At 40.8% G+C, this 25,441-nt stretch overlaps 1 protein-coding gene across 2 annotated transcripts in view; it reads right to left on the bottom strand.

Annotated features, from left to right (window-relative positions):
- BBS9 (Bardet-Biedl syndrome 9) overlaps positions 1-25,441 on the bottom strand; it is a 273,973-nt gene that overhangs the window by 101,182 nt on the left and 147,350 nt on the right. For both annotated transcript variants that reach the window (XM_075271098.1, XM_075271099.1), the window contains 4 exons: positions 18,954-19,094; positions 18,783-18,878; positions 13,390-13,562; positions 10,078-10,230 (listed from right to left, as the gene is read on the bottom strand). In XM_075271098.1, the coding sequence (XP_075127199.1) occupies positions 10,078-10,230; positions 13,390-13,562; positions 18,783-18,878; positions 18,954-19,094 (563 nt within the window). The remainder of the gene's footprint in view (positions 1-10,077; positions 10,231-13,389; positions 13,563-18,782; positions 18,879-18,953; positions 19,095-25,441) is intronic.

The following is a 25,441-nucleotide window of genomic DNA, read 5'->3' as shown; positions in this document are numbered from 1 at the left end:
GCATGCACATTAACTAATGTTCCTACCTATCATCACTAAATATGAAGCAAATCATTAAACATTATATAATGAAATGACTATTAAGCAGTCAGTAATCCATTTGGTTACTAAAGGTTCAGGTCATGCATAAATCTCATATATTGAACATGTTTCCATATTCATTTTTGGCTCTGTTGTGTAAGATGTAATTTAACCGCTTCATGACTGGGTTATTCTGGGTTCACAGACACATTATATATTTACGTACACGTACATTTATATGCACACACATATACAGTCCTATGAAAAAGTTTGGGCACCCCTATTAATCTTAATCATTTTTAGTTCTAAATATTTTGGTATTTGCAACAGCCATTTCAGTTTGATATATCTAATAACTGATGGACACAGTAATATTTCAGGATTGAAATGAGGTTTATTGTACTAACAGAAAATGCGCAATATGCATTAAACCAAAATTTGACCGGTACAAAAGTATAGGCACCTCAACAGAAAAGTGACATTAATATTTAGTAGATCCTCCTTTTGCAAAGATAACAGCCTCTAGTCGCTTCCTGTAGCTTTTAATCAGTTCCTGGATCCTGGATAAAGGTATTTTGGACAAACAATTCAAGTTCAGTTAAGTTAGATGGTCGCCGAGCATGGACAGCCCGCTTCAAATCATCCCACAGATGTTCAATGATATTCAGGTCTGGGGACTGGGATGGCCATTCCAGAACATTGTAATTGTTCCTCTGCATGAATGCCTGAGTTGATTTGGAGCAGTGTTTTGGATTATTGTCTTGTTGAAATATCCATCCCCGGCGTAACTTCAACTTCGTCACTGATTCTTGAACATTATTCTCAAGAATCTGCTGATACTGAGTGGAATCCATGCGACCCTCAACTTTAACAAGATTCCCGATGCCGGCATTGGCCACACAGCCCCAAAGCATGATGGAACCTCCACCAAATTTTACAGTGGGTAGCATGTGTTTTTCTTGGAATGCTGTTTCTTTTTGGACGCCATGCATAACGCCTTTTTTTTATAACCAAACAACTCAATTTTTGTTTCCAAAATGAAGCTGCCTTGTCCAAATGTGCTTTTTCATACCTCAGGCAACTCTATTTGTGGCGTACGTGCAGAAACGGCTTCTTTCTCATCACTCTCCCATACAGCTTCTATTTGTGCAAAGTGCGCTGTATAGTTGACCGATGCACAGTGACACCATCTGCAGCAAGATGATGCTGCAGCTCTTTGGAGGTGGTCTGTGGATTGTCCTTGACTGTTCTCACCATTCTTCTTCTCTGCCTTTCTGATATTTTTCTTGGCCTGCCACTTCTGGGCTTAACAAGAACTGTCCCTGTGGTCTTCCATTTCCTTACTATGTTCCTCACAGTGGAAACTGACAGGTTAAATCTCTGAGACAGCTTTTTGTATCCTTCCGCTGAACAACTATGTTGAACAATCTTTGTTTTCAGATCATTTGAGAGTTGTTTTGAGTAGCCCATGATGCCACTCTTCAGAGGAGATTCAAATAGTAGAACAACTTGCAATTGGCCACCTTAAATACCTTTTCTCATGATTGGATACACCTGGCTATGAAGTTCAAAGCTCACTGAGGTTACAAAACCAATTTTGTGCTTCAGTAAGTCAGTAAAAAGTAGTTAGGAGTATTCAAATCAATAAAATGATAAGGGTGCCCATACTTTTGCACCGGTCAAATTTTGGTTTAATGCATATTGCGCATTTTCTGTTAGTACAATAAACCTCATTTCAATCCTGAAATATTACTGTGTCCATCAGTTATTAGATATATCAAACGGAAATGGCTGTTGCAAACACCAAAATATTTAGAACTAAAAATGATTAAGATTAATAGGGGTGCCCAACTTTTTCATAGGACTGTATGTATACACACACACACACACACACACACACACACACACACACACACACATATATATATCTATATCATACGACATATTTAGTTTTTTCTTATGTACGAAAAATGTTACAAATAAATGGAGAGGAAATGTGTCTGTTTTACTTTTTTTTTTTTTTAAAAAAAGCAAAAGGTACTACTAAAATATTTTTAAAACTATGTTTTCCTCTCAGTCTGGGCTACAACATAGGATGCAGTAATCCCTTTACCTTAACCCTTTATTTTTTTTTTAATGTAGATTGGGAGCACCACATAGAGCTCACAATGTACTTTTTTTCCCCCTATCAGTATGTCTTTTTGGAATATGGGATGGATATCCATGCAAACATGGGGAGAACATACACATGGTATTTTGCCCTTGGCGGGATTTGAACACCAGGACTGCAGTGTTGCAGTGCTGACCACTGAGCCACCGTGTGCCCCCCCCCCTTTTTAACCCTTTATGATGCAGGGTAGTTTATGCATTAATGCTCTGTGATTTTTTTTTTCCATAATTATTTTCCATAATATTTTATTTTTCTGTCAACAAAGCTAGGTGAGGTCTTAGGGTATGTTCATGTGGAGGTTTTTGCAGGCGGATTTTGATGCGGAATTGCCTGTAAAATGGCTCCCATTCACTTCAATGGGGGCCGCTCCCTTTTTTTTATGCTAAGCTAGTAGCGGAAAAAAAAAAAAGAAGCGACATGACCTATCTTGCCGCGGAATCCGTGGCTCGAGACACGCTCCTGTTTAGGCCTATTCATTCGGGCCTAAACAGGAGCGGGATGCCATGACGAAATGCTGATGCACTGCATCGGCATCCCGTCGCGGCTAGCTGCGCCAAAAAACCATATGGCGGAAAAATTTTGCACCGTGTGAACGAACCCCAATTCTTTGTTCGACAAGTTTTACATACAATTAATAACGGATCAATGTGAAAAAAACCTTACAGTTCTATTGTCATTTTTTGCATTTTGTTTTTACGGTGTTCACTCCACATTAAAAAATGACCTGGCAGCTTTATTCAGTGGGTCATTATGATTACAGAAAAACTATATTTATATTGCTTTTATCATGTTTTACCCCTATTACTTAATGAAATGCTAAATAAACAATTTGCCTGGGGTTACCGTATTAAAACTTTTTTTTTTTTTTTACGGTTTCATTGATGGGCTTTTCTGCAATATGTGGATGAGATTAGGCAGAATCCAGTTTGTAGATACTGTAAAACCCTGCATTTTCCCAACGTGGGGCTTCAGTCTCAAAGAATGTTCTGTGCCATTGCAATGTATTATCTTGCAATGTTATCTTGCTTGTAAAAAGGTAACTGGAAAAATTGAGACAAGCTATAATATCACAAATGAATACAAGTTTAATATGCAGGTAGCAAGTTTAGTCTTAAAACAACACTGGATGTATTTCCAATCTTGTTATTACATATAACCCTATCATATTCTCCAGTGTAATTGAAAGCATATCTTTGCCAAGTCCACATACTACTAAGTACCAGTGAAGTGGAATTCATTTGCATAAGTTGTGTGTATGTATACAAGGACAAACAAGGTTGTATTCCCCTTCAGTTCTCTATTACAGACAGTCATGGCAAACTTCCTTGCAGCCATTCTGTCCAGTTGGCAGAGTGCTATGTGCTAAGTAGCAGTGAAGTGTGTGAATAGAATACAAATGCATTGGAACTTTTGACAAGGTATACTGAAGTCCACAGAGGAAAAAGTGATTTGTCCGAGACACATGTACAAGCCAATATTCATCAGTGGAATTACCACTATGGCGTAAATATATGAGGAAAAAAGTTGCCTTATTTTATGAGTTGTATGACTGGCAGGTCACTTTTCCTTCTTACAGGAATGACATATTAAGAAGAAACATAAAACTGAAGCACTGCAGTTCAGTCAATGGAGTGGAAAGGTTAGTGTTTTTCCCAGCTAGACAAGGTCTAGACAATGGACTAGAAATAGGTGCTCTTGTACTAACTCGCACATTCTTAGATATCATTCTGCCAACAAACGACTGAACCATTAATGGAAATGGGTCGTGGCAAGATATAATCTTATCAATCTTATCACCTACCCATAGGACAGGTGATAAACTTCTCATCAGTTGGGATCCACTGCTGGGAACCTAACCCATCACAAGAATATAGTTATTTTATTTGGCTGTTTTTACATGTGCAGTCTGGACAACAAAAAATGACTGGCGGAGAAACACAGAAACATAATACCAAACACCTGACCTGATAAGTGGATACCTAAAGAAGCCTAACCTTAAAGGATATTATGAATATTCAGAAGAAACACGGATTATATTTTCATCAGCAGTTGCAATTGACATGGCGGTGCATACTACATAGGGTAATATAGACAATGCCTCTGTAGAGTCACCTATAGTGCCCAAGCTGCCAGTCACAAGGTCTTTTAGTGCTAGCTATGATGTCCTTGAGTCCCTTAGCTGTAATAGTTATCTTATCCCTTACACATTGCCTCAGTTTGTTCCTTCTTTCCCAGCACTTACATATAATTTTCCCTCCTTGTGGCAGCCCCGGAGGAGGTAGAAGTGCTCTGTAACCGATCACTACTGACAATGGAGGGATGACCAGTTTCACTTTCGACAGCAACCCTCAAAGCAGGCCTGTCTGTAACCCCTTCTATATTTATACCTGGGCTTTCCTACCAGTGGACACATTATCTTCTTTGGCTGTATGCAAAGAGATTTGTCTCCGCTCGTCCCCTTCAGTGACTTTTTTTGGTTAACCATGTTCATACATTTGTACAAAGCATTTAGACAAGTATCTTATTCTCCCCCTCCTTTTGTGAACGGCTGTGAATGATCTTTCCCCACCCTATGTAGTAAGATGGCAATTCTGCTGGAAGTTGCTGTAGATGATCTTCTCCCTAGACTGTGCTGTGAGCGGTCTGTGAGTTTGCTCACACTGTTAGCTAGCTAAGCAAGGTTCATGTACAGAACTGATATCTGCTTCACACTCTTAGGGCTCGTTCACACGTGGGCAAAGGGGCGGATTTTGACAGTGGATTTCGCTTCAAAATCCCCCCCTTTACAAAGGTGGTCTATGCAGACCACCGGGCTTCTTTTTTCCGCTAGCGGCGGGCTGCTGCTAGTGGAGAAAAGAGGCGACATGCCCTTTCTTCAGGCGGAAGCCGCGGCGCGCTGGACCGCAGCTTCCGCCTAGCCGCAGCACCCTCCTGTGTCAGCTCATTCATTTGAGTTGACATAGGAGGGGAAAGCTGCGACCGCGATGGTCGCGGCAGGCGGGACTCACAACGTGTGAACTAACCCTTAAGAAGGTTCTGCAATCCACCCACTAAATAAACAGAAACCAACTTTTGATATGTTTTAGTCCACTAAATACATTTTAAAAAAAATAAAAAATGCTTATAATTATTTTAACATAGTCTTTAAACAATGTATTTTCTTGTTCAATTCACATAAACACACAAGCCAAGGAAGTCTCAAGTTGTTGGCAGCCACCAGTAGGCAAGCTGTCGTTCTGAAGTATGTCCTTGCATTAAATGAACAACCTGTTTCATGGTATTCCTTTTTTACCACATGACACTAGGTACACGTACATGCCCCTATAACTTCTATGTACATGTCGGCCTGTTATGGGATACCTGGTGGAAGTCGTAAAGCGGTTTATTGGCTTCTTGAAAATAGAGGACAAGTCCTTTTACAAATAATCATCTGGTTTAGTGTAACTAGGGATAAGTGTTACTCTACTGTAATTTTTTCTCTGTTAAAATTAAGCATTTTAGATTGAAGTTACAGGCAATAAAACTTGTACCCAATGAATTACTTCTCTCTTCTCCTATTTACATTGGTATAGATACAAAACGTATCCACTAATTGTTTTTTTGAGAGATTTATTGGAATGCTTAATATGATGTTCTAAGTTTTATTACATCTTCATAAATGTATGCTGGCAAATGAATTTGAGAGAGAATTACTGCTACAATAACTCAGAATAAGGAGCTGCAATATATTTTAAGGAACAAATACCACTAACAGTTTTATTGGACAGCCAGTGGAGAACAGCACCTGTTAAAACCAGCAACTTTCCCAGGAAGGAACTATCATTGGGTGGTCAGCAACTCAAATTAGAAGTATTTACACAAAAAGAAACTTCAGGTTTTTGTGGCAGCAGATAAAATCTAAATAAAGCCGTCAGCAAATACTTAGAAAAATAAAGACTACCCCTTATTTTCTTCCTGCCAGTTGGCATGTTCGTGGCCCACACATATTGTAAGCATTCTTCCAGCCGCCACTTAACCAGGAAGACTAGGCAAGGGCAGCTTCTCAAATTGTACCATTGTGGCTTTCTCGTCCCTACCTCAGTAAGTACTGCAAATACCACTCCACTGGCCAAAATAGAGCAAAACGGGAAATGTTTAGACAGAGGTAGGAAACGTGTATTTTCTTTTCCTAACAGAACAGAATGTTTAACAGCCTGTATCTGAACTGAGCAGAACAGACATAAAGGAACACGTAGACTAGTTAGAAACATTTGGAGCTCAACTAGAGTATTCTCTGACCTGATAAACCTGTAACAATTTGCTAAACAGACAATTTTTGACTATATGGCAGCATTTATGTTATTAATAAATTTTGTAATATACTTTCTTGTCTCCTTTCTGTGAAATCCTGCATCCCTTTGTTTCTGTATTGTGAGCTGACCCTGAAATTTTAAGTCGGCATATTTTGACACACGTAACTTTATCCATATACTGGGATGCATAGGTGTCCCCCATTTTGGGGAATGTCTACTGCTTTATTCACTTTCCATTAAAATTTTTATCAGAGGAAAAACAATAAAACAACGGCGGTTCAGCACTGGTGATTCTTTTTCCCCACTACAGAGTTCACCATACAAGAAAAACGTCTGACTGCTGTGTGCGCCAACAAGGATTTTGCCACCAAGTATTAAAGGGGTTGTCCCATCACAAGGATCCTATCTATACTACTTATTAATGTGAATGTAAGACTTTTCCTAAATACATTGCTTCAGCAAAACTGCTTTGTTTGTCCACTATCTTACTTTATTCATTTTTTTTTACACATCCCTTGACTTATCTGGTCATAAGTCAAGTGATGTATCTGCCTGCTCTGAGGGGGGAGGGAGGAGGGGCTAAGTGCATGTGAGCGAGCCTGGAGGGGGGAGTAGTTTACACTTTGGGGGGGGGGTGAGGGGCCACCAATACAGACCCGGCATCCGCTGTAATAGAGAGGCAGATGCCGGGGAATGTAGACGCCGGCACAGGTGAAGCCAGCAGCGGCAGGAGTGATGCTGATATTCCGGAGGGGAGGGGGGGGGGGGCGAAGGAGCGGAATAGCAGCATCGCTCCTGCTGCTGCTGGCTTCGCCTGTTCTGGCGTCTACACTCCCCGGCATCCGCCTCTCTATTACAGTGGATGCCGGGTCTGTATTACATTGTGAAGGCTGTACGTCCGATGCCTAGTGCATCGGCAGCGCACATGCAGGGCCAGCGGCATAGAAGCGACGACTTCTCGCCACTGGCTTTGCATATGTAACCCCGCCTACCAATGACACAACAAAGCCGGAATACAGAAGAATTTACTGCAGCAAAGAGTGGTGAGTATGCGACGTGGGAATACCCCTTTAAGTCTTGTTTGCCAGAGGGATCAAATACTTATTTCTCTATGCAAAATGCAAATACATTTATAAAATTTATATAATGTGATTTTCTGGATTTTATATTTGTTATTCTAACTCTCACTGTTAAAATTAATCTACCCTTTAAATTATAGACTGTTCATGTCTTTGTCTGCGGGCACACTTACAGAATAAGCAAGGGATCAAATGATTAGTTCATGGTGTAAGGACATACCCGTTTGACATGAAGAATGGAAACACCTAATTGTAAAATCTTTCCTAAAAGTCTTGAAGGAATAACAGAGGAACAACAGCCAATTGGCTACCAATGACTCAAGTGGGATTGAATCTTACGCATCCCTATCTTTACGGTCATAATACATATTCCTCTTTTTTTTTCTGAGATGTGTTCTTAAATGTTGAAAGTTGATGGGTGTCCGGAAACATCCAACAACGAATGAGAACAGAGTACTATTCGGAAACTCTTTATGTTCAGGGACAGCTACAGAGTTAACCTGATTTCTGCTTGAGAAGGCTGAGGTTTCTATCTATGCTAAAGGAAACGGTGGAAAATCCATTGAACAAAATTCTAAATTTTGGACTCAAAAGAAGATATGGATTCCATGTGATTTCCCTCTCTTCTCTGTAATGAATCACATCACTGTCGCTCTTATGCTAACCACCTGTTTAATAAATGAAAAACGTAAAAGATTTATACGCACCTGCCTGTGCCCCTGTCATCCTAAATCAAAATGAACAATCAGGCAATGAAAGAAATCCCCATGTGTATAGATTTATGTGATCTTCTGAAAACAATATCCAAAAAAAGAATAGGCTTTCATTACTGTGGGACTGGGGTTCAATAGTGGGAATGGTGCAATTGTGAAATATCTTTTTATTACCAGGTTGATAGCTCTGAAGTAGTAGTAGGTCAAATGTTCCTTTGCTAGAGCTTCATCCGTTCTCACTGCTCACATCAAAAAGATCTTACTGTTAACATACTTCCCACGCTAGTGTTTAATAAAAAGATTCAGCCTGCTTAAAATGATGCAGTCATGTATATCAATCTTCTATTCTATCCACTTGGCTTTTCATTATTATTTTATCATTTGATATATTTCGTCCCTGCTATGTTATACTCAGCTGAGTGCAATATTTTTCCTAGCAAGATCACACTTGGTTTTTGTGATAGCAGAAACACAACAGTTCCTCCAAGGTTAGGACTTCATGAATATTTGGGCAGTATGATTTGATCCATCTACTAGCATGTAGAATTTTTTTTCTCCCCACAGAAATCATATTGGTTAATTTCACATACAGTAAAGTATGTGCGTACAAATGGATATATTTGCTGATTTCTCAAGGCGATATGAATATTGCCCCCCTTATCAGACTAGCTGGTACAGTCGAAACCAGAAGTTTACATACACTACATAAAGACACATATGCATTTCTCACATGAAAATGATTTATAGTTGCCAAATGCCAGAATAATGAGAGAGAGAGAATTTTTTAAGGGCATTTTTATTACTTTCTGCAAAGGCAAAAGTTTACATACCGTATTTTTCGGACTATAAGACGCACCTAGGTTTTAGAGGAGGAAAATAGGGGAAAAAAATTTTGAAGCAAAAAATGGTAAAATATTTAATATATGGGAGTTGTAGTTTTGCAACAGCTGCCAGGCCACATTGACAGGTGACCCTGCAGCTGTACGGGGATGCATAGAGTGTTTTTTTTTGTGGGGCCAGCTGTACTTTTTAGTTATACCATTTTGGGGAATATCTATTGCTTAGATCACCTTGTATTGAAAAAAAAACCCGGTGGTTTATGATATATATATATATATATATATATATATATTATTTATTTTCTAGGGACAGGAGGTGATTTAGAACTTTTATTTATATTTTTAAAGCTTTTTTTTATTTTTTTACTATTTTATTCCCCCCCGGGGGCTTGAACCTGCGGTCACTTGATTGCAAGTCCCATAGACGGCAATACAACTGCATTGCCGATTTGCTACCTGGCTGGTAGCCTATTCAAATTGAAGCCGATATACTGCTGAGCCATTGCGACCCATTTGGTTTGTGCACGCTCTACTCTACTCCTCTTCACACGATTGGTCCAGAACCCAGAGGGATTCTTGGTATTTGATGTTTGCGCAACTTCGGCTGGTGATAAGAGGAAAAGCTGCTGCCTCCTTTATTCCAGTCTACTACATGTTAACATGGGGTTGTGACTTATCACAACACCAGGAGGTAAGAGGCCATTTATCAGCCTATTTCACTCCATTTCATTGCCTGTAATGCTACATCATATCGGTGTTTGGTGTCTCTCCTCTTTGCGTTTTTTTAAACAATTTGGGTCAGCCCATTGGATGATGTCATTTCTTTGGAAGCTTCTGATAGGCTTATTAACTGACATAACAACATGTACTTCCTCTTATAAATGTGTAGCTATATCATCCACAATATCTTTATTAACCCAAAGCAAAAACTCAATATCATACATTGAAATGATTCCCTCTTACCTGTCTGTAGGTACCATCCAGAAGAGTGTCCAGATTTTGAAGCGGAGACGGTGTTTTATCTTTAAACCTTGTCAACAACAGTTTTTGAATTGCACGAAATTGTACAGCCCGTTCAGATAGCAGATTTTCATATTTCTCTGTATTCATTCGCAACTATAAAAGATAATAAAAATAACAGAATTAAGTCTAAAGTGAAAAACTTGCAAAATAAAAGCTTATTAAATGATTCTAAGGCAGCAGTCACACTTGTGTTCGCTTGGGGATGACTTCCCCTGAACAGAAACCTATACGCATTAAAAAGCGGTTACCTAAGGAAACCACACGGACCCCATAGACTATAATGAGGTCCGTGTGGTTTCCGCATGAAACATGCGGACAGAAAAGTGCTGCTTGCAGGGATTTTATCTATGCATGTTTTGTGCAAAACCGAGTGGAAACCAAATGGACCCAATTATAGTCTATGGGGTCTGCGGGTTTCCCAATTAAACGCTTTTTATTATATATAGGTTTCAGTTAAGGGACTCCCCAAGCGGACTGCCAAACGGAAACCCAACGCAGATGTGAATGGGGCCTAATACCATGTAGGTTATGTTAGTAAAAGTTGCAGGATGGTAGCACAGTTATTAAAGTTTATGAGAATTACAATAATTGCATCTTAAAATGATGCTAGTCAATCTGACAAAGTCATATGGAAAATAAAGGCCTAGATTTATGAAGGCTGACATCCTCATACCAGTCTTTATACTTCCAGAGCCTGCAGAGGGTACGTCTCATATATGATGGGATGCATGCATCCTCATAAATGGCACACAACCTCTGATTTTTGGTGTACATGACAGTAAATATGGTGGACAAACAAAGCAGTCAGATTATAAAAAGTCTTTTTTTTTTTTTTAATGCAAAAAATTGCTACTTGTTATGCCTTGTAGGCCAGAAAACTAGCCTAAAAGGCATCGTAAATGTGGGCCAAAGTGTGGAAAAAACGTACAGCAAAAAATAGCTCTATCCATACAGAAAGATAATCCCATTAGTAAATACTTTAATTCTGCACTTTTACATGAGTTGGCAAGTCACCCAGAAATGATTTCCCAATGAAGGTCAGAAAACTATTTCTAATGAGCAAAGAATTTCAACTGGATTTCCTCTGGAAAATATGTGCCAGAAAGTAGTAAATGTTTTTAAATATATGACATTCCTCTGGTCAGGGATAAAACAAAGATTTATGTTTTGTGGATAGCTGATAACCATTTTCACAAGCCCCAAACACACAGCGCAAGCATCGCTCTAATATGTTTAAAATTTATTTTCCACCAGCCATTGCTTCTCAAGATTCCAAGTGCAGTATAAATCGAGCACACAATTTGCCAATATCATGGGAGTTTATTCAGTCTGCTGGACATAGGAAAAATAAAATAGGAAATTGCTGGGTAGACTGAGTGATAAAACACTCACACTTCCCATATCTAAGGTTAAAATCAAATGAGGGTTTTTTTAAACTTCATTTAGTGGATAAAGACACAAAGACCTGACAATAATAAAAAAACATAAAATCTTAATGGTAAAAGCAAAACACAAAGTTCACAGTAAAAACACAAAAAGTAAATATACTTTCAACATAATGGTTTTATATTGCTCTAGATACCCTAAGAAGATATGAACCACATGACGCTGGGTTCACACCAGCGCCCGATCTCCGATCTGCCGACAGAAGATGGAAACCTGTCAGACCGCGTCCGGCCGTGAGCACCGGTGAGTGTTTGGTGCTCTCCACAGTGAAACCGTTTTTTTTCAACCGGACACAAAGTCCTGCATGTCAGACTTTGTGTCCAGTTAAAAAAAAAAAAAAAAGGTTTCGGAGAGCACAAAACGCTCACAGACCGGACACTTTCCAAACGTATTCAAATGAATTGGTTTGAAAACTGACTGCAGGTTTCCGTCTACTGTCCAGTTTCGCACAGGAAACAGAAACCTGCAAAATGGAGCACCGGGGCACAGAAATGAACGAGCCCTGAAATGTATTCTTATTTTTTTTGTTTTGTTTTCTTCATCTTGTCTTGTTTGATTTAGAAGTGAAGTATATATTTTTAGGGCATGTTCACACAGCGGAATTTGCATTCGGTCGTGTGAACATTCTGCACAGCTGGCCATGACGGGATGCTGGTGCAGTGCATCGTTATCCAGTCGCAGCATTCCGCTCTGGATTAGGCCCGAATGAATGGGCCTAATTGGGGGGAGAGCCTCCCACCACGGCAGGATCCGCGGCAAGATAGGACAGCTTGCTTCTTTTTTGCCCGCTTCCAGCTAGCGGAAAAAAGAAGCGAGCAGCTCCCATTGAAGTCAAAGGCGGATTCCGCATCAAAATCGGCTCCAAAAACCTCCGTGTGAATATACCCTTATATTGCCACATCTGTTACTTGGCAAAGGTAAGTTGGAACGAACATCACATGCTTAAAACAAAGTTATTTATCCACAATTCTGAAAAGGTGGCAATTTCGCCCAGCCCATTTGTGACGTTTTTTGTGAAATTATGTCCAATTTGCTTTTTTTCTCTGCTCTTTGTGTTGTTCCAATACACACAAAGGAAATAAACATGTGTATAGCAAAACATGTGTAATGGCAATAATTTTCTGGGAGAAATACTTCATTTTCTGTGAAAATTTCAGGGGTGACAACACTTATGGCCATGATTATATATACTCTTCAGTCCCCAGAGTATCATTAGCAGAGTAAACATAAAACAGTGTAACTCACCTCTCCTGGGCTCCAGCTTGACTCTCTGCTGTCTTTGGTGCATCTGACTGTGATTGGGCCTCAGTGTCATGTGGCGTTGTGACGCACAGATGCAAGTGTGTAACCACGGGCCTCATATGTCCCTGACTATAGGCAGTAGCGCCAAAGTGAACAGGGTGAGCACCATTGATTTTTATGTTTGCTCAACTTCCCTGGGCCTTCTCATAATATCTATCTATCTATCTATCTATCTATCTATCTATCTATCTATCTATCTATCACAAATTTTTACAGCTTTAACATTGTATAATAAACTACCCATTTTAGTAATAATCTTTATTAACTGAACATTAAAACATTAAATTGCTATTTCTACTTGAATTGCAGGGCAGATTATTGTGGTATTGAGAATTGCAATACTATACTTTGTATCAGACTCAAAATTCTGTTATTGTGAAATCTCTAAAGACTAATACCTCATGCCTTTTAGCAGGACAGCCAATGTAAGGACAAACTCACAAATCCAATCTGAACAGTTGAAATTCTTAGTCCAGAATGTGAAACATAATGAAAATAACGTACCTCAAAGTGTTGGTCAATTAGCTCAAAGTATTCTTGCAGTGGAATTGGTCCAGAAAAAGAACATGTACAGTCTTTAATGCCTTGCTTCAGGAAATATTCTTCAAAGCAAATGATGAACTCTTTTGTAATAAGCCACAGGTCTTCAAATTTTTCACTCTGGATTCTGTATCTCTCTAAAGAACAAAGGCAGAATGAACTATGCAGATTTGGAACAAATAAGTCTACACTTTAAATTGGGGTTATAATAAATTAGACTTAACCTGAAAAAAATATTATCCCTTGTATCAAGGAAAAAAAATCTAAGCTGAGATAGTGAAGTGTGCCATATTCCAAAACAAGCAAGTATACAGTATATTACTTAGGTAGGCAACTTATAATAAAGCTGCTAAGATATTGAACACATACATATGCAAATATTGTGTACAATCCACACCACTCATAATAATAATGAATAAATATAAATCATCAAAATAAATTATCATCACAATAACCCACAACATAGACCGTACTAGAAGTAGTAAAGCATCTTGTTACAAGGGGTTTTCCAGGCAAAGAAATTATTTTGATAAAAGGTCTGTTAGTGATATCAATGGGTTAATAAATGCACCCAAATACCTTTAGCAGTATTTTGAGTTATTCCTGGCTTTCTTTGGGAGCTCCTGGTATCATCTGCATTTGTTTACATGGATAGCTTCCTGTTGTCTTAGCCTAAAACTACCACGATACATTGCAGTTCACTCAGATTCCCTCTAACAACCCCCTATTTCCCTAACTAGACCACAAACTACTAGCCCTACCTAACTAGCTAACTAACGCAGTCCCCCAACCCCCTCCCCACCTCATCATATTTACTTGTCTTCTCATACTGGAGATGACTTTCGTTGGTGCCGCTGTCCCCTCTTCTGCCCGCACCTAGGAGCCAAGGCTGGCATCTGCGCAATAGAACGTCGGCAGAAGTGAATAGAACGACTCTTTTGCACATGCGTGGGAGGCCCGCTGCGTCTCTTCTGCCGGCGTTTCATTGCATAGACTCCGGCTCCCTTGTGAAGGAAGTGACTCCAAGCAGAACAAGAGGATGGTAACAATGGTGAGTATGATGGGGGATGACTCCTGTCTCTGGAAACAGCGAAACAGAACATCACCAGGAAATCAGAAAATGTGCCTAGGGCGGTCACATGACTGCCCCAGGCATTTTGGTAAACACACTTTTTTTTTTTTTTTTAAGGCGAATAAATTAGAAGTAAGGTGAGGAAACGAGTTGTACTTTCCAAAGACACCCTTGTCAAGAGGGTGGAATTACAGCTGGACACTGTCAGAGTTCAATATCATGCCTCCTTGTCAGCTCTGACCCAAGACTGGTAGTGAAAGATCTTTTTCAAAAATAATTTTAGTGTCACTATATTCTGAGCGCCATGATATTTTATTTTCCATCAATACAATTGTGGGTTTTTTTTTTTATTTACTTTTTTTTTTTTTTTTTACAAAGCTTAGCTTTAGTTTTTATATGTATCTGCTGGCCTATAAAAGCCATTTTAGGACTTTTTATTCTTTAATACCTTTTTTTATATTCTTATTAAGTTCTAGTACACAAATTAAACAGTAGGGGGGGCCCAATTGAAAAAACTGCACTGCAGTGCATTATTCTATTCAGCCTAAGACTCACAGCCTGTCTTTAACAGAATCTAATAGATTAAGTCTAATGGAGGACTTGGGACAATTAGCCCCCAGCAACCATGCCAACACATTGGCAACATATTACTGCACTGGAGTGGTGGTATCGAGAAAGGGGGGGGGGGGGGGCGGGGAGACATTTATAAATATCACTACTGAGTGCAGCTTCTAGGGGGTTAAGCAGTTGCTATTAGTGTTATCCCGAATCACAACCACTACAGTTGACACTTGCTGCTGATGGTACCAGCTCACTTCCTGACCCAGCACCATCATTATGCGATAACATTATGGCATTTTGGATCAACCACTACTCATTCCCGATGTAATAAGCTTTTACGGGGTGGAAAGCAGTTGACGTAAATGAGGCTGACCTGTGCATTATCAACCTAAGGACAGGTATGGCACTCACTTTATAGACAGCCCCTTTAAATATTCCTTTTATAGACACCCCCTGCAAACATTGCTTGAGCTATATTCACACGTTTGTTCCATCATGTTTTCATAACACTATTGTTTACACTTTATTAAAAAAAAAATAGAAAAAAAACGAATAATTATAAGTCAAAGGAATTTGTTAAGACGCACTGTACAATATACAATCAGCACGTTGGCTATGATGCAAGCATAAGCAGGGCTTTACCGAGATAGCAATTGTACTCTACATACATTCACAGCAATATACAGTCATGGCCAAAAGTTTTGAGAATGATACAAATCAGGGGCGGATCCAGAGCCGGGCGAGCCGGGCAACCGCGGCGCATCACATCGCGGCTACAATATGTGTATGAGGGAGAGAGCTGCGAGGGAACGAGGAAAGGTGAGTGTGTGTGTGTGTGTGTGTGTGTAAGAACAGCATGGGGCAGATGGAGGGGGAGAGAACAGTATGACGCTGGGGCAGATGAACGGAGGGAGAACGGCATGACACTGGGGCAGATAGAGGGAGGAGAACAGCAAGACACTGGGGCAAATGAAGGGGAAGAGAACGGCATGACACTGGGGCAGATGGAGGGAGGGGAAAACAGCATGACACTGAGGCAGATGAAGGGGGGGTGGCATGACACTGGGGCAGATGAAGGGGGAGAGAACAACATGACACTGGGGCAAATGAAGGGGGGAGAACGGCATGACACTGGGGCAAATGAAGGGGGAGAGAACGGCATGACACTGGGGCAGATGAAGGGGGGAGAATGGCATGACACTGAGGCAGATGAAGGGGGGAGAACGGCATGACACTGGGGCAGATGGAGGGGGGAGAACAGCATGACACTGTGGCAGATGAAGGGGGGAGAACGGCATGACACTGGGGCAAATGAAGGGGGGGAGAACGGCATGACACTGAGGCAGATGAAGGGGGGAGAATGGCATGATACTGGGGCAGATGAAGGGGGGAGAACGGCATGACATTGGGGCAAATGAAGGGGGAGAGAACGGCATGACACTGGGGCAAATGAAGGGGGGGAGAACGGCATGACACTGAGGCAGATGAAGGGGGGAGAATGGCATGATACTGGGGCAGATGAAGGGGGGGCTGGCATGACACTGGGGCAGATGAAGGGGGGGCTGGCATGACACTGGGGCAGATGAAGGGGGGGGAGAATGGCATGACATTGGGGCAGATGAAGGGGGGAGAACGGCATGACACTGGGGCAGATGAAGGGGGAGAACGGCATGACACTGGGGCAGAGACGGGGGGACATGAAACTGTGGGCAGATAAAGGGGGAGAATGGCATGAAACTGGGGACAGACATGGGGGGGGCATGAAACTAGGGGTAGATGAAGGGTGTATATGAAAATGGGGGAGAGATGGAGGGGGGACATATAATTTACGGGTGACTGTAGGAGGATTATACTGTGTGGAATCACATAAAAAATGAATGAGAATGAGTGGACATAAAAGTCAACATAAAAGTGGGCGGGGCCTAATTTGCTGCGGCGCGCTGCGTGCCCCGCACGTTTTGTTCCCTCTTTCTAGTCTTCAACAGTTGGGAAGTACAGGTTAGAAGTGCGAGACCCCCCAGTAAGTAGGGCCCCGCCAAAGTCAATTGCCCCAGCCCCGCAAACCCTGGATCCGCCACTGATACAAATATTAATTTTTACAAAGTCTACTGCTTCAGTTTTTCTAATGGCAATTTGCATATACTCCAGAATGTTATAAAGAGTGATCAGCTTAACAGCAATTACTTGCAAAGTCAATATTTGCCTAGAAAATGAACTTTAGCCCCCAAAACACATTTCAACATCATTGCAGCCCTGCCTTAAAAGGACCAGCTAACATCGTTTCAGTGATTGCTCCATTAACACAGGTGTGGGTGTTGATGAGGACAGGGCTGGAGATCAATCCATCATGATTAAGTAAGAATGACACCACTGGACATTTTAAAAGGAGGCTGGTGCTTGGCATCATTGTTTCTCTTCTGTTAACCAACTGGACATTTTAAAAGGAGGCTGGTGCTTGGCATCATTGTTTCTCTTCTGTTAACCATGGTTATCTCTAAAGAAACACGTGCAGTCATCATTGCACTGCACAAAAATGGCCTAACAGGGAAGAGTATCGCAGCTAGAAAGATTGCACCTCAGTCAACAATCTATCGCATTATCAAGAACTTCAAGGAGAGAGGTTCCATTGTTGGAAAAAAAGGCTCCAAGGAGCCCAAGAAAGACCAGCAAGCGCCAGGACCGTCTCTTAAAAGTGTTTCAGCTGCAGGATCGGGCTACCAGCAGTGCAGAGCTTGCTCAGGAATGGCAGCAGGCAGGTGTGAGTGCATCTGCACGCACTGTGAGGCAGAGACTCTAGGAGCAAGGCCTGGTCTCAAGGAGGGCAGCAAAGAAGCCACTTCTCTCCAGAAAAAACATCAGGGACAGACTGATATTCTGCAAAAGGTACAGGGAGTGGACTGCTGAGGACTGGGGTAAAGTCATTTTCTCTGATGAATCCCCTTTTTGATTGTTTGGGACATCTGGAAAACAGCTTATTCGGAGAAGACGAGGTGAGCGCTACCACCAGTCTTGTCTCATGCCAACTGTAAAGCATCCTGAAACCATTCATGTGTGGGGTTGCTTCTCAGCCAAGGGAATCGGCTCTCGCACAGTCTTGCCTAAAAACACAGCCATGAATAAAGAATGGTACCAGAATGTCCTCCAAGATCAACTTCTCCCAACCGTCCAAGAGCAGTTTGGCGATCAACAATGCTTTTTCCGGCATGATGGAGCACCTTGCCATAAAGCAAAGGTGATAACTAAATGGCTCAGGGAACAAAACATAGAGATTTTGGGTCCATGGCCTGAAAACTCCCCAGATCTTAATCCCATTGAGAACTTGTGGTCAATCATCAAGAGACGGGTGGACAAACAAAAACCTACAAATTCTGACAACATGCAAGCATTGATTGTGCAAGAATGGACTGCTATCAGTCAGGATTTGGTCCAGAAGTTGATTGAGAGCATGCCAGGGAGAATTGCAGAGGTCCTGAAGAAGAAGGGTCAACACTGCAAATACTGACTTGCTGCATTAACTCATTCTAACTGTCAATATAAGCTTTTGTTACTCATAATATGATTGCAATTATATTTCTGTATGTGATAAAAACATCTGACAAACACATATAAAAACCAGAGGGCAGCAGATCATGTGAAAATACAAGATTTGTGTCATTCTCAAAACTTTTGGCCATGACTGTAAACATATATTCCAACTCTATAAAAACAAAATGTTTTCACTTACGTGAGGTCTTAGAGGCAAGTAGTGTAACTTTTTGACCAGCAAGTAACTGGAATCCTAAGACACTGACTTGGTCATTCTCGCCATGTTCTACAAAATCTAAAAAGTGCATAATATTAGCAAATTTACTATAGAAAACCAAGATTCTGAGTACTTAGCAGATGAAGCACATACCTGGAAACAGATTACCCAGATTAACAGGAGGCTTGTTAGTGTCAATTGTTAACTTGTAATTTGCTGCTTTCGATGGCTGAATAGGTAAACAAACTAGTCTTAATGGAAGCCGAAATTTACACTGAGACACCCGAGGAACACCTGTATAATGAAAATAAAAATGTCAGCAAGTAGAGTAGAACATAAAAGGGATTTGAAAAATGGAATTATTCCAATCCTACACAATGTTATCACATCATATTGAAAGACCCTGGTTGAAATATACAAAAAAAGAAATGTAAATTTACATAATTTTTTTTTTTTTGTGTGAACCAGCTAAAAACAAAAGTCCATTTTACCGTTACATATGAAGTAATCAGAATGTGGAAAAAAAATCTTAAATTCAAGATTAGGCGATAATGTATTTCTTAGTGGCTTATAACTTTATGTCTCTAGCCCTTGACTGTTTCCATTATACTTTGAATGGAGTGGCAGCATTTATGCCCAGTGGTGGAACCCCCGCAAATACTACACAATGTCTTTAAGAGTGGACTGGAAAGATGTACAAAGACTATGGGCAGTCCGGAAGAACAAAAACAAAAAAACCTGCTCACTTGTTACCACCCGTTTGGGTATATTTTGAGACAAGAGGAATGGTAAGGAAGAACAGCAAAAGGAGAATCACAGTTCCTTAAAAGTATGTTTTCAGTTCTATTCTTGAAATGTGAACACTTAAGATGTTTATTAGATTTTATGTCACTAGTGGCTAGGAAAGCTCAGTTGGCAGAGTATATATGGATATTTTCATCTGTGTCACAGTTTCAGAACTCCCTAGCCCTGCGTGGTAAATGGAAATTAGATTAGGCACTGGCTGAAGCATGTATCTTTAGTTTGTGTGGTGTAAACAGAAACTGTATAGTGTCCAAATATAGCTCCGAGCTGTTCCTGGAACAACCCTGTTAACTTAACAAAATTATACCTCCCTGTGCAGAAGATTTAATTCATGGCATCTAACCAATTTCCACAGAAATCCTAAGTTATTATTTATTAGACACCAATGTAAGCAGGATCTATATCCATGTTTGCCACAGTATAACTGATCAGAGAAATGTGACTTCCCAGATGTACCAGTGGATTGTAGGCAGCTTTTCAATAATCTTATGGTGAAGTTCATCCAATCATAGCTGAACAGGTTTGATTTCTGCTGGTTGTGCCTGCTAGTCGATCAATACTAGCAACCAACGCTATCAGTTTCGTCTTTTATACATAAATGACTGTTGAATAGCTAAACTACCTCTTACCTAAAGTTATTGCTTCAGCGCAGCAGTGGCAAATTGTAGTAGGAAAATATCCCGCCACACTGCAAAAAATGATCAGGCATGATTTGAGGAACATGAGATAGATTTCAAGGTGTTGACTTGGCCTCCAAAATGCCAGATTGAAACAGATCAAAAATCTGTGGGATACAGAGGCAAAGCAAGTCCAAACCGTGAAGGTCGCAGCTCACAGCTTACAAAGCTTAAAGGTGTTGCACCACAAATTAAAGTTAGCCCCTATCCACATGATAGAAGATATGTCTTACTGGCAGATATCTGACCACTGGTAACCTCCGTGTTTACAAGAATGTAGGTCTGTATCTCCCCATTTCACTGGAAAAAGGTCGACCAAGCAGAGAGTTTGTGGTACAAGAGGACAAACAAAGCCTTATCAATGTTTGAGTAAAGTCCATTACAGTCTACCCCTAGCAGAATACGTCCAGAGACACTGCAGAGATGGCAGTCACTTTACAGTCATTTTTTAAATCTTATACGTGTCACTTTATGCTACATTAAAGGGGTTTTCCAGGCAAAAAATGGTGTTTTTTTATAAATGTCTATTGGTGCTACTAACGGGTTAATAAATGTACCTATATACTTTTTAGTACGTATACACTGATGACAGTGAGCAAGAAGCCTGGTGGCGCACACCTCAAGGAATAACCTTGGACGTGGAACAGGAAGAAGCTTTATATCGAATAAAGCTTCTTCCCGTTCCACGTCCAAGTTTGTTCCTTGAGGTGTGCGCCACCAGGCTTCTTGCCCACTCATCAGTGTATACGTACCAGTTTCGACACCGACTCCAGTCAGGTAGCCAGAGTGATTGCGATCCTCACCTGACCATTGTGTTGCTATGTCCTACAACTCTTCCCAGGAACTTGGGAGCGGTCTGTTTTTTCCAGCTCGGATTGGAGGTTCGGGTTGGTTTACCGCATTGTTCATCGAAGATCCTCAAGAAGTGTGCAGTTATCTGTGTTTTTTCCTCCCACCTGTTCTTATATACTTTTTAGAGTATTTTGAGTGATTTCTGGGTGTCTCTGGGGACCCCTAGTGTCCTTCTACTTCCTGCTGTATAACTTCCTAACCCCTCTCACCTCCCCCCTCCTTCCTCCATCCCTCCTATACACCCCCTCCCTTGTCTAGCTATCCTTCCTATACTGGCTGTCCTATAAGTCCCACCCTACCTACTCAGCCCAACCCCCGATCCATATTACATACTTATCCTCCATGACTATTTCCTGTGAGACGGCCTCTTTTCCTCCTGTACTGCTAAGAGCAGAGCACGCACACTACCAGTAAAGGAGGAGGACCTGTCTCGCCGAAAGAAGCCGTGGTAAGTACGAGTGAAGTGGATGGGGGGAAGTAGTAGTGAAGATCCGTTTTGGGAAATGGGGAAACAGATCATCACGGGATTATCAGAAAATGTGAGAGATATGAGTAAATCTACATATTTTTTTTTATTAATAATGTTATTTAGAAAGTAGGAGGGTGTTTAAATTAGTGTAGGGTTTTCAAAATATCCCGGACAACCCTTTTAACTCTGGAATGCTTTGACTTACACTTTGTCCTTCATGTTAGTGTTAAACTTTGGATGATATTTCTTGCATTTATTTATTAAAAAAATAGGCATTTGCTAAAAACTTAAATAACATTGCAATTTTCAAAGTTTTAAATGTTCTCCTTTTCAGACAGATAGTCAAGCCATCCAAATTATTTATTAAAATATTATTTCCCATATCTCTGCTTTACATTGGCATCATTTTTTAAATTTCCTTTAATATGTTACTGTTAGAAGGCTTGCTATTCTAATAATTTATCAAAGAAAAATTTCGAAATCCATTTTTTCCAGTTCACTTCAGTCTTCAAAAGGCTTTTAAATGCATATACCGTATTTTCCGGACTATAAGCCGCACATAAAAACCTACGATTTCCTCAGAAATCGTAAGTGCGGCTTATAGTCCGGTGCGGCTTATATATGGATGGAAGCGGCGGCAAAGACTGCGTGCCACTTCCATACATACATAAAAGGCACCGTAAGGGTGCATTCACACTACCGAACGCCGGCGTGTATCACAGCCGTACACGCCGGCGTTACAGCAGGGCTGCCGGACACTTCCTATTCATTTCTATGGGAGCAGGCATGCGAGCGCTCCCCATAGAAATGAATGGACAGACACTTCCCATTCATTTCTATGGGAGCCGGCATGCGAGCGCTCCCTATAGAAATGAATGGAAAAAAACAGTCCATTCATTTCTATGGGGAGCGCTCGCATGCCTGCTCCCATAGAAATGAATAGGAAGTGTCCGGCAGCCCTGCTGTCACGCTGAAACAGAACGTGAAACTTACCCAGCGGTGCAGGGCGGGCGGGCGGGCATTCAGGCCTCCTCTGCCTCCGATGTTCCGTCCTTCTCCTCCGGCGCTCGCTGATAATGGCCTGGGCGCATGCGCAATATCATAATGCTTCTACTGCGCATGTGCCCTGGCCATTATCAGCTTGCGAGCGCCGGAGGAGGACGGAACATCGGAGGAAGAGGAGGCCTGAATGCCCGCCCACCCTGCACCGCTCGGTAAGTTTCACATTCTGTTTCAGGCTTTTATTTTAAAACGGGGGGGGGTAGTTTAATCTAACGTTTACGGTTGGGCTCTATCAGCATGATTTTGCTGATAGAGCCCCTCCTCGCCTGCCGAGCGCTTCCAATAGAAGCGGCTGGCACGCGGGGGGTTAAGTGGCCGCTGGTAAAGTCTGCCTGCCGCCGCTTTCAATAAGATATAATGCGCACCGGACTGCGGCTTATAGTCCGGTGCGCCTTATATATGAACAGAGACGGACTATAAGGCGCTCATGGGCAATGCGGCTTATAGTCCAGTGCGCCTTATAGTCCGTAAAATACGGTATATTAGAAACTCACTAAAAATCACCCAATTTTTTACACTCTACACTCCTAAAACCATTCAAGACAGCACTGAGGAAGTTTGTTAACCCAATAAACATTCAACAGGTATTTTTTTTCAATAATACGTTCATTTAGCACTTTAATTTACATATTCACAATGGGTTAAAGGAAAATATGCATCCCAAAACGTGTTGTGCAATTTCTCCCCAGTATGGAAATATCCCACATGTGAACATTTGAAATGGTGAATATTTTGACCCCACAGGTATTTCATGGAATATATTAACAATTGGCAGTAAAAGCGAAAAAATGTATTTTTTTGCAATAAAAATTTTTAATTTTTCATTTTCACAACCGGTTAAAGTAGAAAATACCTCCCATATTTTGTTATGCAATTTCTCCTGAGTATGAAAATACCCCATTGGTTGTAAACTCTTGTATGGACACAAGGTGAGAGCATGAGGCTTTTTATTAGGGCAAATTTACTGGAATAGTTTTCAGGTGCCATGTCTCAATTACAGAGTCCCTAAAATACCAATACAATGGAAAACCACAAAAAGTGACTATTTTGGAAACTACTCTTTTATAATTTTATGCAGTAAAATGTCTCTTTAGCCACAAATATTTCATTTTCACAAGGAGTAGAAGAAGGTGCACGAGACAATTTCACCAGAGTATGTGCATATGCCATAAGAAAACTGCTACTTAAGCACATGGCTGGACACAAAAGAGAAGCATGTTGACCCAAACAGCCAAGACAGGGACATAAACTGTGCAGCAAACAGGTTTATTAAGAAAAAAAACAGGAGAATAAATAAACCTTGACTCCAGGCACAAATGAGCAAAACAAAATACAGCCTTAACTTCAGGCAAAAACAAAACAAATTCCTGCTCGTCTGAGCAACTAACTATACAGAAGTAATAACCGAACTATACATATGGCTAACTACCAGCCACACGAAAAAGATACAAGCACAAATTGGTCTCATTGGACTCAGGGTTGCTGTTTGAGTGCTGGGGAACGCCCCCAGTGCTGTTAGAAAACTAATTTTCATAAGGAAGAAAGAATATATTTCTCAGGAATTACAGTGCGGATCAGAATAATAAAGGTAAGAAAAGAATAGTCTTTCTTAAGGCTATTCCTACGTCTATTTATTGTAAAAGGTGTATTGTAATGATAGAATCCCTTTAAGCTCTGTAATATCAGAAGGGCAGTGTCAAGCAGTGGTATGTGATTCAGAGCTCCAATCATAGACAGTCAGTGTCTGAGCTCAGACTCACACCCCTTGTCTGCTCCTGTCTGACATCGCCCTGCTGACAGCATAGAGCCTAAATAGCATATCAGCACCAAAACTAACAGCATGATTGCTCAGGAACAGTGGAGGTTAGGGAAAAAACTGTGACAGAATCCATGGAACAACAGCTATTAATTGATATGAAGAGTTATAGGTGGTGAAAGGTACGTTTTAAATATCCAAAAGTTATGGGTGTCAGAAAATGACTGAAAGAAATGTTTATATTTTTATTTTTTTTTAAATTATGAGCTATATCACCACTTAAAGGAGTCTTCTTGCAAAGGGTGATCACACCAAATATTGATTTGATTTCTCTTTAGTTTATTCACTTAATTTTCATTATTCACAAAAATAAACTATTGAAACTTCTATTTTTGAAAGCATGCCAACTTCACCACTGCCTAAAGCTCTTGGCATAGTATTGTATATACAGTATATATGATATATACTATCAATGAAGAAAATAATGCATCAAAATAAAAATGTCAGATTGCTTCAAAACTCGGCAGACACATATGTCAATGATTACAGACGTGGTCTGATTAGAGTCTGGGTCTTCCAACAAAGAGCGTGTAAAAAATGATAGTTCTCTACCCGTTGAAAAAAGCTCTCCAACGACACACGTAAAAATATTATGTGTAGTTGGCAGACTTTGAGATGGGGAGGATCACTGGATTGAGAGAGCAAGATGGTCATTTCAATGAACTGCTTTCCGTTTAGGCTGTCCTGACCTGGCCAACAAGAAGGGCTGGGAGTAGAATGAACAGGCTCCAGAAAACCCAGGCAGAACAGCAGATCCCATAGTTTCCTTGTCAAAAATCCAGACAGAGTTGGCACCTTCATTACACACCCCTGTCCATGACCATTTACGGCCACTTAGAAGAGGATAATCTGGTGTCACAGGGCTCATTACATGTCCTATCATTGACATCCAGCCACTGTCACCTTTGTCTACAGTGATGTCATTAACAAGAAAGCTGGATTGTTACGGAGGCCAGGGCTG

This window comes from Leptodactylus fuscus, chromosome 4, assembly GCF_031893055.1.
Source record: "Leptodactylus fuscus isolate aLepFus1 chromosome 4, aLepFus1.hap2, whole genome shotgun sequence".
In the NCBI taxonomy this organism is placed as follows: Eukaryota; Metazoa; Chordata; class Amphibia; order Anura; family Leptodactylidae; genus Leptodactylus; species Leptodactylus fuscus.
Note: the sequence above shows the minus strand (reverse complement) of the source record. Positions and strands in the feature narration are given on the sequence as shown.